At 54.8% G+C, this 12,404-nt stretch overlaps 1 protein-coding gene across 1 annotated transcript; it reads left to right on the top strand.

The window, feature by feature from the left end:
* The first annotated feature begins 323 nt into the window (after nt 1–323).
* C1H1orf174 (chromosome 1 C1orf174 homolog) lies at nt 324–8,464 on the top strand. The gene is made up of 4 exons (XM_065895710.1): nt 324–338; nt 6,538–6,648; nt 7,406–7,894; nt 8,351–8,464. Exons 1-4 carry the CDS (start codon nt 324–326, stop codon nt 8,462–8,464), a joined length of 729 nt encoding a protein of 242 aa, XP_065751782.1.
* Nucleotides 8,465–12,404: the final 3,940 nt, after the last annotated feature.

The raw sequence follows: 12,404 nt of genomic DNA, 5'->3' as shown, positions 1-12,404 counted from the left end.
TCTTAAACATGGCGGCCGCAGAGACACCAAAGGAGGCGACCCTCATAAATATGGCCTCCGCCCCGCTCAAAAATGGCGGCCGGAGAGCCCGCAAGGGAGATTTTCCTCACAACACTGCCGTGAGACCCGCCGGCTACGTAAAACGCCGACTTTGTTGGGTCACATGCCTGGAGACGCCTGGCTGTGATTGGCCAGCATTCTGGTGACGTCAGACGCCGCGGCGCGAGCCGAGGGCGGCCGGGTAGCTTCTCTGCTGGAGAGTGTTAGGCCCGGTGCTGGGGCTTGGCGGCGGGGCTGGGGGCGGCAACGCGCCGCTCACACTCATGAGGAGCCGGAAGGTGAGGGGCCGGAGGCCGGGCGGGAGCTGCGCCGGACGCAGTGGGGGGTGCCGCCGCCAACTTTCTGGGAGCTGAGGGGGAGCCACGGTACGCCTCGGGCGGAGGTGGGGGATCTCTGCCTGGCTCTCGACCCCCGGAAGGGAGCTCCCAGGTCACGCCTTTGGAAGCGGACCCCCCCTTTTCCGACCACGTCTGCGGGAAGGGGGTCTCCCAGGCCACGCCCTTGGAAGGGCACCCCCCCCCATACCACGCCCCCGGGCTAGGGAAGCTCCGAGGCCACGCCCCTGGGAAGGGGGCTCCCAGATCAGGTCCTGGGATGGGGGGGGCTCTCTCTCCGGAGCTGGTCCGGACCGCTGGTGCCCTGACGCTGCCCAGCCCGGGGTTCGCGTGCCTCTGCTGCCGGCATCCGAGCCCGGGGTCAGCCAGCCCAAGTGCGGGCACATGACGACGGGTACACCCCGGAGGTTGGAGAGGATGGAGGGGCGCCAGTTCCTGGCACTGGTAGCCGGCGGGCGGAGTGAACCAGGGCGAGGGCCCGGGACAGGATGCGCCCCTGCCTGGGGAGGGGGCCCTCCGGGCGGTGGGAGCGGCGCCTGGGGTACCTTTGACCCGAAAATGTGTCTCCTGAAAACCCACGTGGTTGCGCTTTCCCAGTCTGACGTCTCTGCCTTTTGAGGGATTGTTTAACGCGTCAATGACTTAGTTGGGTTCGCGTGTCATTTTACTTTTTGTTTTTCTCACACTTCTGTTTGGTTCTAATGTAGGGTTTTAATTTATTGATTTTTTTTTAAACCTTTAGTTTTTTCCCCCAGGGGTTGCTCTAGGTCTTACCCTGTACATTGTAATTTAGCAGAATTCGTTTCAGATTGAACTAGCTTAGTTCCAGAGAGACACACAAATGTTACCCCTATGTAGCTCTGTTCCCTTAACGCACTTTGTTCCCTTAACGCACTTTTCTGGTGGTGGTAAATGTTTAATGTTACAAACCCGATAGTACACTGTCATGATTACTTTACCAGCCGTGGTCATTTCCTTAGCCCCGTACAGCCTTGATGCCACGCATCTCCTTTGTGCTGTTATGGGCATTCCTGCCTACACTTGCGTACGTGTTACTGTATGCAACTGTCTTTTAAATCACCTTAGGGAAGGAAATAATATGCACGTAAACTGTCTCCGTGAGGACGTAATTACCTTTACTGGTGCCCTTTTTTATGTGGATTTGTTTTTTTGGTTTGTTTTCTTTTTTTGCGGTATGCGGGCCTCTCACTGTTGTGGCCTCTCCCGTTGCGGAGCACAGGCTCCGAACGCGCAGGCTCAGCGGCCATGGCTCACGGGCCCAGCGGCATGTGGGATCCTCCCGGACTGGGGCACGAACCCGCGTCCCCTGCATCGGCGGGCGGACTCTCAACCACTGCGCCACCAGGGAAGCCCTTTCTGTGGATTTGAATTATCGTCTGGGGTCACCTGCTTCCAACCCAAAGAACTTCCTCTAGTATTTCTTGTAAGAGGAGTCTGCAGCAACAAGTGCTCTCAGTTTTTGTTTATCTGGAAGCGTCTATTTTGCCTTCCCTTTTGAAGGATAGTTTTGCTGGATATAGTATTCTTGGTTGACAGTTTTTTTGTTTGAGAACTTTGAATCTGTTTGAATATACCCACTGTGGTGTGGCACCCATTGTTTCTGCTAAATCAACAGTTTATTTGTTGGGCTCCCTTGTCCTAAGGAGTCATTTTCCTCTTGCTGCTTCCGAGACTTTCCCCTTGTCTTTGACTTTCAGCACTTAAACAGTGTTGCATCTGCTTATAGATCTCTTTGCAGTTATCCTACTTGAAGTTCAGTTCTTTGAGATTGCTAGGTTTGGGGAATTTCCTGGCGGTCCAGTGGTTAGGGTTCCATGCTTCCACTATAGGGGGCGTGGGTTCAATCCCTGGTTGGGGAACTAATCCCACATGCCACACGGCACAGCCAAAAAGAAAAAAAAAGAAAGAGAAACAGAGATTGCTGGTTTGTACATTGTTGTTTTTCAATAAATTTGGGAAGTTTTCAGCCATTATTTCTTCAAATATTTTTTCTGCCCCTCTCTCCCTCCTTTCTTGCTGGTACTCCCATTACATGTATGTTGCTGCACTTAATAGTCTCCACCATGTCTCTGGGGCGCTCTTCATTCTCCTCCATTCTTATTTCTCTCTGTTCTTCAGCTTGTGTAATCTAGCAATCTATCTTCAAGTTCACTTATTCTTTCCTCTGCCAGTTCATATCTACTCTTGAGCACACCCCCACCCCTGCCAGTGAATTTTTTACTTCAGCTATTGTAATTTTCAACTCCTGAATTCCCATTTGGTTCTTTTTTATAATTTCTCTCTTATTATTGATAATCTCTATTTGATGTGATGTCATCAAATCTTTCTTTGATCATGGTCTCTCTTAGTTCTTGAACACATTTATAATGGCTATTTTGAAGTCCTTTTCTGATAAATCCAACATCTGATCTCTCTCACAGGGAGTTTCTGTTGCCTGCTTTTATTCTAGTGTATGGGTCTGCTTTCCTGTTTCTTTGCTGTTTCATGATTTTTTGAAAACTGGACATGTTAGATAACATATTGTAGCAGCTCTGGGTACTGGTCTCCCACTCCCATCCTGAGGCTTTTTACTGTTAATGTCCTTTTTATTTGTTTGGTGATGGGGATTCTACTAGAGTCTGTTTCCCTTCCCACAGCTGAAGCTGTGATGACGCTCCTCAGGGGCAGTGTTGGGTGTGCCCACAGTCACCTGGGTCTCACTAGTTTCAGGGGGGCTGTCTTCCTCTTTCTCTGACCACACCCAGCTCTTTTTTTTTTTTGGCTGCGTTGGGTCTTCGTTGCTGTGCACAGGCTTTCTCTAGTTGCGGCGAGCGGGTGCTACTCTTCTTAGCGGTGCGCGGGCTTCTCATTGCGGTTGGCTTCTCTTGTTGCAGAGCACAGGCTCTAGGTACATGGGCTTCAGTAGTTGTGGCTCGCAGGCTCAGTAGTTGTGACTTGCGGGCTCTAGAGCGCAGGCTCAGTACCTGTGGCACACGGGCTTAGTTGCTTCGCGGCACGTGGGATATTCCCAGACTCAAACCCACGTCCCCTGCATTGGCAGGTGGATTCTTAACCACTGCGCCACCAGGGAAGTCCCCACACCCAGCTTTTAAGCTGTGCTAGTTGCCAGCTGATCGCCCAGTCGTTTTCAGCGATGACCTGGAGTATAAATTTTCTACAAAGGAATCCAGTCACATTCTGGCTTCTTTGAAGGAATAGTTTCTAAGATCAGTGTTTGATGTTTGTTCTGACCCCAGGAGGGATCCCCCTGCTGTATTTTTCCCTTGGCTGTCTCCTGAAGACTATACGCCTACACTTTATCTTGACTTTTCTCCCATCTGCCTTTCGTCACAGCTTCCACTGTTCTTGAGGACCCCTTAGGCATTACCTTCTCCACACTCTGTTGTAAATGAAGTTGGAATAGATTAAGAGCCCTTTGTTTTGATGCCTGCCTCTTCTCCAGGCAGAATCTGAGCCGGGGCTCCCCAGCTGGGGACAGTGACAGGCTTCTCTGTGTGACACCCCTGCTCTCAGAGCTAAGTGCTCAGGGGAGGGAAGGGGGGCAGCAGCCTGAGATCCCCTGGACTTGCCTCTCCTGGCCTTGGAACCACTGCCTCGCTAGGAGGGGCGAGGGTGATGGGACCCCAGTCTCCTTAGTGCCCTGCCCAGGCAGGAACCTCTGTTCCATGAGTGGGGCCTCGGCAGAAGGGAGCCCCTCCTCTCAAGCGTGCTTGCTAGAGACTTGGCCTCACAGCAGGTGGGGTGAGGGCTGAATGAGAAGTGCTGCCATCCTGCTCCCCTGGGAAGAAAGCCCTCTGCCCCGGGGGGGGGGGGGGGGGGGGTGTCCTGTGTGCTGACCTTGGCCGCTTGGAGTTGGGACACCAGAATAACTGTTTCTTCATTTTGCTCTTTGCTTATAGGACCATTTGCAAAGGTTTTAAATGGTTGTTTTTAATACTCTTCACCAGTTGCACTGGGGGAGGGTTAGTGGAGCACCTCTTGCCTCTTGCTGTTTTGTTGATCTCTTCCAGCTCTTTTAGTCTTTAACTAGTCTGCTTGTAAGGAGGAAGTCCTCAATGATGGGGGCTTTTTCATTTAGGGATTGTTTACGTGGAAGCAACCAGTTTGCCTAACTGAAGAGCAACGGTTCACCAAGTTAGAAAAAAATGTAATTGATTCTTGACATTTTGGAGCAAGGGCCTTAGAGGTAGTTTTGCCCACGATTAAACTAAAGCCAAAATGCCACTGGAGTTGACTCTCGCAAATCTGGTGCAGATGGCAGATGGCCTGCTCAGGTGCCTGTAACCACAGCTCCTGGGTCTCAGCCAGACCCTCACCGACTTCACCTCTGCAGAGGGGCCCAGAAAGCTGAGGGGTGACAGGCCCACTCGAGGAGCTGTGGTACAAAGCATCTAGAAGTGCCCTGCTGCCAGCAGAGGGCCTGCACGGCACACAGCCCCAGAGCCGGATGGCAGGTTCTCTGCTCGGTCCCTCTGCAAGCAGCCAAGGCTTTCATGCGGGTGGCTCTGGTGACAGAGCAGGGGGAGGGGCTCTGAAGCCAGACATCACTCTGTGTGACCTTGGCAGGGTCTTTTCCCGAGTCCCCATCTGCAGTGGGGTGCTGCTCCTTCGAGCACAGCACCTGTGTGTTGACACTCAGGGATGGTGGCCGCTGTCACGAGCGCCAGTCCCCCCTGAGGGAGCCTAGCACGACCCGGCATCAAAATGTTTGGAGTCGGACTATAACGGGAAGGAGAGGATAGTCAGCGACTTTCTGGGGCTAAGAATGTCTGTTCCCGACTGTGGCAGCGCTAGAGCTCCAGGGAGACTGGGTGGTGCGGTGCCGTCCCCACAGGAGATATTCTGTAACCTCTTGGGCTTAGTTCCTTGGGTATGAGCGGCCACACTGCTGCCTGGGCTCTTTGAGCAAAGCCCAGCCCCGGGGCGTCCACATCAAAGGGTCCTGCCTTGTTCTCGCTGTGGAAGCTGCCTTCCCCTTCCCTTTAAGTGCCCTCCGCAAGCGGTCACGTGCCTCGGAGCCTCGGTGGCCTGCCCTCCTCCAGGGGCTTCTGGATGAGATGCTGCTGTGAAGATTTCTAAACTAGCTTGTGTGCTTTCTGATCTCTTTTCTCCACTTTTGGGCATGCTGCCCCCCATCCAGCCCCATCCTCAGCCCCCAGGTCTCAGCCGCTGGGACAGCGCTGTCAAGCTTGCCCTCCGCTACGCTCTCCTCACTATCCCACACCTCTCTTACTTTCAAGTTCTCACTTGCACTTTGATGTGTTATTTTCTAACTGTCTGTGGTCCCCATTCTGGAACAGAGAGCAGTCAGTGGAGAGGCAGGTGAAATGCGAATGAAGCCCCAGTTTCGTGAATTGTCGCGTCAGTGCTGAGCTAGTTTTGACAGGTGCGCCAGGTTGCTGGCTGCTGGCAAGATGAGGGAGGCACGGGCAGGAACTCCCTTCCCGTCTCTGCAGCTTTTCTGAAAACCTAAAATTATTCCTAAATAAAATGATTGTAAGTTTCATTGTTTTAATTCCTTTCTTGTCACTAGAAGACTTTCCTTTGCATTCCAAGTGAGATGGCGGCGGGCGGTTTGTTAGCGTTGTGGCCTGTCGATGGCAGCTAGAGCTCCTTTAAGCTGATGGGATTAGGCCTGGCTCCCCTGTGATTTCAAAGAGAGGGTTTGCGGTGGGGGGGGGGGCTTTTGCTTTTTCACCTTTTATCCAGAACCTTCTGAGCAAGGATACAGGCTGCTTATTCTAAACACCTGAAGTCAACTGAACATCTATTCACTCACAAATAGAGGTTCTAAAAACGTGGGAGGTAGGGACAGAGTACGCGAGCTTTTCCCAGATCATGGAAATGGGGGTCAGCACCTCCCACCCAGCTTTGTGCAGATACGCCATTCAGGCCACGGTATCAGGGGAGCCCCTGGCGGTGCAGTGGTTGGGACTCGGCGCTGTCACTGTGCGGGCCTGGGTTCAGCCCCTGGTTGGGGAACTAAGATCCCACAAGCCACACGGCACAGCCGAAAAAAAAAAAAAAGAGGCCACGGTGTCTGTCCTTCCATGGTCGATAAAAACATGGGGGTGGGAGGGGCCATCTTCGGGGTCTCTGACCAGCCTCTGGTCTGGCCCAGCTGGCAGGTGGAGTGCGGTCCTCGGCGCGCCTCCGAGCCCGGAGCTGCTTGGCCGCATCGGCCTCGGCCCAGGAAGCCCACGTCGTCACGTCTGCCCGGACGGCATGTCAGGTGAGCCTCAGCCCCTCAGAGACAGGACTGGACTGAGTGTCCACCTCTCCACGAAACATGTCACGTTAGAAAGCCTTGAGTGTGGCGAACAGACCAGAGGCGAGGTCACGGCGCTGTCGCCATCAGAGGAGGCCCCGCCCTCGGTGCACGAGCTCCCCACCCACCGAGAGCTGTGGGCTCAGCGGCCTCTGCTGGGCAGCCTGAGCGATGCTGGCACAGGCCATGCTGCTCACCCCAAAGGGCAGGTGGGGAGGCAGGGGACTCTGTGTCCAGCCAGGGGCACGCAGCCATGGTGGCCCGGTGGTCCCAGTTTCCAGAGCTGCTCCCTTGAGCTGCAGCCCGGCGGTCTGGCTAGACTTGGCTTCACAGCAGCAACTGGCCTGGTTTCCCTCCTGGGGTGCCGCTTGTTAGAGCTGTGCCGAGTCAAGTTCACGGCCCCGTTGAGCGCCCGCTCCTGCCATGGAACAGAGAGTCCTGCCTCATCAGAGCTCACAGCCCAGCAGAAACGAATGGAAGCTGGGTCTGGGGTCATCATTTTACATGGCAGGGCGCCCCTCGGGGGACAGCGTCAGTCTGGACTCTGCCCCTTTGGCGGCAGACAATGAAAGGACCCTGTCCTGTAAGTTGTGGCTCCAGCAGTGCCAGCAGTGACGTCGCTGGACTGCCCGCCCCTGGCGTTGAGGCTTGTTAACTGTTTGCCGTCTGCTTCGTAACCTTCAGCGTGTCTGGTCTTCCCTTGCCTTTTCTCTCCTGACAGCCTTCCTCATCACAAAAAGCCACCGACAGGCGCACGTCCAAGAAGTTCAAGTACGACAAAGGTCATCTTGTGAAGTCAGAATTCCAGAAACCCATCCCCCAGAGTGACAGCACTGCTGCGCCCACAGTGACCCCCGAGACCCCAGGTCAGCGCGAGCCTCTGGCATCGGCTGAGGACAGGGCCAGGCTTCCGGGAAAGGAAGCCAGCGGCTCCGCTCCTCAGGGGACCGCAGGACTCCCCCAGGGGCACTGTGGAGCCATGAGTGACGCCTGCCCGGTAGAGACAGAGGACAGGCTGCCCCCGCCGAGATGCGGGGCCCCTGCGGGAGGAGAGTCCGACAGTGGCTGCCCCGAGAGGGACGGGGCGGTGGCGGACCTGGAGCAGAGCCACACACCTCCACTGCAGATGGACAACAGCGTCCTTCTCGACGACGACAGCAACCAGCCGATGCCAGTGAGCCGCTTCTTCGGAAACGTCGAGCTCATGCAGGTAAGGCCTGTGGCCTCTCCCCTGGGCAGGCAGCCCCCAGCAGACCGCACGCCTGGTCACGGCCCCAGTTCACACGTGTGAGTGCCACCCGATGCAGGTCAAACACAGTAAGCTCTAACCCGGGAGGAGAGAACAGAACGGTTGCTGATGTGGGGCATCCCCCGCACGGAGCTGAGAACCGTTGCCGTAGCGAGCGCGGGTGTGGGCGGGCTGGCCGACGTGAGTCTGGACCCTGCCGTGGGGTGTGAAGTCATGGCCGTGGTTTGCGGCCCTCTGGGCAGTTCCCCCGCATTTGTCGGGCTTGCTTTTGCTTTTAACCCAGAGTCTTTCCTCTCTCCCTCCATCACGCTGGTGGGGAGCACGCTCCCATGATGGGGTGGGGGGGGACCAGAGCCCGGAGACGGGTGCTCGTGCCGGGCAACCCGTGCCTGAAGCAGGTGTTCTCTTCCCTCCAAGGACCTCCCGCCAGCATCGTCATCCTGCCCGTCGATGAGCAGACGCGAATTCAGGAAAATGCATTTCAGAGCCAAAGACGACGATGACGACGATGCCGACGGTGCAGAGACATAGAGGGTGAGACGCACACGCCGATCCTCTGCACGTTCAGTACCGTTGACCGCTTCCCAGTTGAGCACATTAGACATTTATACCAAACCTATCTCCAAGAGTCCATGCTTCTAATCAGAATTCAGAACTGACCCACAAGGGTCAGCAGCACAGAACGCCACGTACCCGCGGGGAGGCTGGCACACGTGAACTAGAGACCTCTGCGTGCACAGCTGTTTCCGCAGCGATGCGTTTTCTCCCATCTGTACCCACGGGGGTGACTCCAGCTAACTTCTCTCGTAAACGAGAGATCTCTCTGTAAAGGAGACTCTTAAGCTTAGCTTGGATAACGTGCAAGTTTATTTTCCATAATCAGAATTCGATCATTCTCGTGACTGATTCAATCCCAGTTCTTAAAGAACTCTCCTTTACTTCTGTGTATGAAGCTCATGTGTACCTTGGACATTCAGCAAAATCCATATGGAAAAGAAATAAAATATATTTTGAAAATATTTTTCAAGAAGGCTTAGGTCCCTAGAGCTGTATTCCTTTCTAAAATGCTGGACAGCCAAGTGGAGAAAATAGCTCCTGTCCTGTCTTAACACGTGCGAGGCTGGCTCAGCTTTGCACCCATTAGCCAGCGCCAAGAGCTGAGAGCGCAGGGCTGTGAGCTGGAAGGGACACGGCTCCCCCTCTTGAGGCCGTGGGATTTCCGAGATGGTGGGTGTTCGGCACATTCCTCGCCCCGTGTGGTGCGGGGACCAACCATCCAGCGAAGCCGTGCTCTTCTCCCTGGTGCAGTGTTACCTGGTGCAGCTGCCCTGCCGGAGCTACACTGCCACTCCCCCGTCTCAAGGAGCGCCTGGTGACACATTCTTGCCAGTGGGCTCCGGAGAGGAATGTGGGCCTGCTTGTCTGCTGCCCCTTCCTGTCACCAGCTGCTGGCAGAGGACACCAAGGCTGGTGACTAGGAGAGCGTCCAAGAGGGAGCCTGGTCCCCGGGTGACAGGTACAGGAGGAGAGCTGCCTGCAGTTCCGGAGGGCCGTGCTGGATTTTCACGAGTGAGCAGCGGTCTACTGTTGCTGGGCTAGCAAACATTTCTGCTTTAGTTACGACAGCCATTAGACTTCCCTCCCTCTAAAATGTCCTGTGAACAACGGAAGTTTCTTACATAACATCATTTGGGGGCAAAATATAGTTGAATTGCCCTGTAAGGTTGGCCACTGTCCTTGATGGACCCAGAGTGCCGCCGGGAAGCGCCTGTCCCCACACGTGTCCCCACAGTCCCTCTGCTTCAGTGTGGTCGTTGTCCCGTCAGCAGCTGTGACCTTCCCCTGCTCTGAGTCATTCTGTGATTTATTGGTCAACAAACTACTTTAATAACGTGATGATGTTGCTTCTAAGGCCTTTTGGCAGCATCCAGGGAGAGTAATTCACAACCTGAGATTCTCCAGGAATGACTGATAATCACGGCACTCGGATTCGTGGGGGTCGAGCTGCATCAGATTTCAGGGGATTTTGTCTTTCCCCTACACTGGCTCCCGGGAGAAGCATCAACCTGAATCACAGCCCACCTGCAGGACAGACACGTCGGCATGTTCCCACCAAAATGCGAAACGTAAACCTCACTCCTGGAAGCCTGAGCCCCGCTGGCTTGCGGTCCACGTGGAACCTGGAGAGGTTCCTCCCCAGCCGCCCAGGTTGCTGAGCTAAACCGCAGGAAGCTCCCCCACGTGTTCCAGGCCTTTTTCTAACTGATGACGGACGGTGTAGTGGGCCATCGTCCCGCCCACCCGCCTCCCCGGCGCCAGCTGGCTCCACTGAGTTGCAGCTCTGGTTTCCAGTGGCAACTGGAGGATCACGCTGAGTGCAGGGAACGCGCCCAGTGGAACCTGCTGGGTGTTGAAGGTGGCCAGGTGGGCAAGTCCATGTCCCTGATGGTTACTCCCGAGAGTGAGACATTACCAAAAGAAAACACCAGGTGTCCCCGTAAAGAGGCGGCTGGGACCAGGGCGGCGCATCTGGGGAACCTGTTCTGTGCTCACGCGTGCAAGGACAGTGCAAAGAAAACACGTCGTGAGGCCAGCCCAGGGTGACGTGAGCAAGACAGATGGAATGCAGATCAGGCCCGGGGGACGAAATAAAGTTTCAAAAAGCGTATTAAAACGCGTGTTAAAATTGCTCTAATTGGGAGTGCTCCGAGGATGTGTTCTGCCGGCATTTAAAATGAACACCCGACCTACAGGCCAGGCCACGTGACACATGCAGATTTTTAGAAACACTTCCTACGTGAATCCACAAAATGACCTACCGGTGCCAGAGCAGTAGGGGTGTGGGGTGCGTCCTGCGAGCATTCCTGCGACTCTGTCGACTGCCATCGACCGCTCATCCCGCTTCCTTGCGCACGTCTGTGCAGGGGACCTAGGACCGGCCTCAGGCACGACAGTTCTCAGAGCTCACAGGACTCGGGAAAGCTGTCGCACTCTTGGTCACCCCGATTAAAATCAGCAGAGAGAAACGGTGCACGGGGCCAAGGCCAGGAGAGACCGGCACAAGCTTCCGGACACCTCTCCCGGCAGTCGCACCAAGGCGGCACGATGTGGGCGGCAGGAGCCCTGACCAGTCGGCTCTTGGGGAGGCCTGGTGCCCGGGCAGCCCTGCGCAACCAGAGGCCGGGGGCGGGGGAAGGAAAGGGTCCTTATGACAACTCTGCTGAGTTGCCCTCCAGAAACATGTCACGAAGAGGTTGTAACAGGCGCACTCCAGCAGCAGAGAGCAGGCAGCCCTGCCCTGGACACGCAGCCGCGGAGCTGGAGGGACGGGGTGGGGGCCACTGGGCCTGGTCCGGCCTCCTTACTGCACAGATGGGACCCACCACGCTCCGGGGCGTCCAGCCTATCCCACGTCCCCACTTCCCAGCACACTAGATCAGTGCCATGAACTGAAACAGCACTTTTCAACTCCCACACTGAACTGGCACCTTCTAAAATGTGTGTATATTTCAGTGACGAAGATAGAATGATTTGGGTCAGCTTCTTAAAAGTCATTGACTCATTTTTTTCCTCATTTTCATCATTCTCAATGAGGGCAAACTTTTTTGACGTGTCTATTTTTAAAAAATCTTTATTGCTTTCGTGATTATACAGTACATGTAAAAATTCAAGTATTATAAAATGTGACTTTAAAAAAGTAAATTTAAAAAAATTATGAAATAAATGCTCATTTCAAAAACTTCAAGTATTATAAAATGCATGATTTAGAAAATTAGTCCTTTGTGACCCAGTCACCCCACCCCCACCCCCCAGGTTTCCTGCTCTTCACACGCAGTGACGGTCTCTGCATGACCGGCACATACGTGTGATACACACCCGTGTCACACTGGGCATGGCCGAGCCACCTGCCTGCCTCGTGCACTTAACAGCCAGCTTCCCACTTCTCGCATAAACGCCCGAAACCGTTACAGAGTAGATGTGTCAGGTTGAGTCATGAATTAATGCTATCTACCTGACCATTTTGGACCCACAGAAACAGCAATTGCCTGTGGGTCAGCAGAATGCCACAAGCAGCCCCACGGACATTTGGAGGGTTTCCCACTTTCTGCAGTTAGAAATAATACAGCAGTGAATATCCTTGTATTTTACCCCAAAAGGGTCACGACTCTTTCGAGCATTTAGAAGAGACCAGAGCACGGAGCACTGCATTTGCCTGGGGCGTGGAGGCCCAGAGGAGCTGAGGGCTCACACAAGCTCCCTGAAGCCCGAGTGGCCAGGCGAGAGGGGAGCCGCCTGGCTGGGGACACCGCACACACACATGGGTGAAGCCGGAGGGAGGCCACTCCTGAGCCTGGGTGTCCCGGGAGCCACCAGAATCGTCCTCTGGCAGCTGGGCTTGCAGAGGTCAGGAGACAGCTTCAGAAATGTGCTCAAACCAGAATCTGTAGGAAGATTTTTTTTCAAGTGTTTT

Source organism: Phocoena phocoena, chromosome 1 (assembly GCF_963924675.1).
Source record: "Phocoena phocoena chromosome 1, mPhoPho1.1, whole genome shotgun sequence".
Lineage (NCBI taxonomy): Eukaryota > Metazoa > Chordata > Mammalia > Artiodactyla > Phocoenidae > Phocoena > Phocoena phocoena.
The sequence above is the reverse complement of the archived record's forward strand: the minus strand, read 5'-3'. Positions and strand labels throughout refer to the sequence as shown.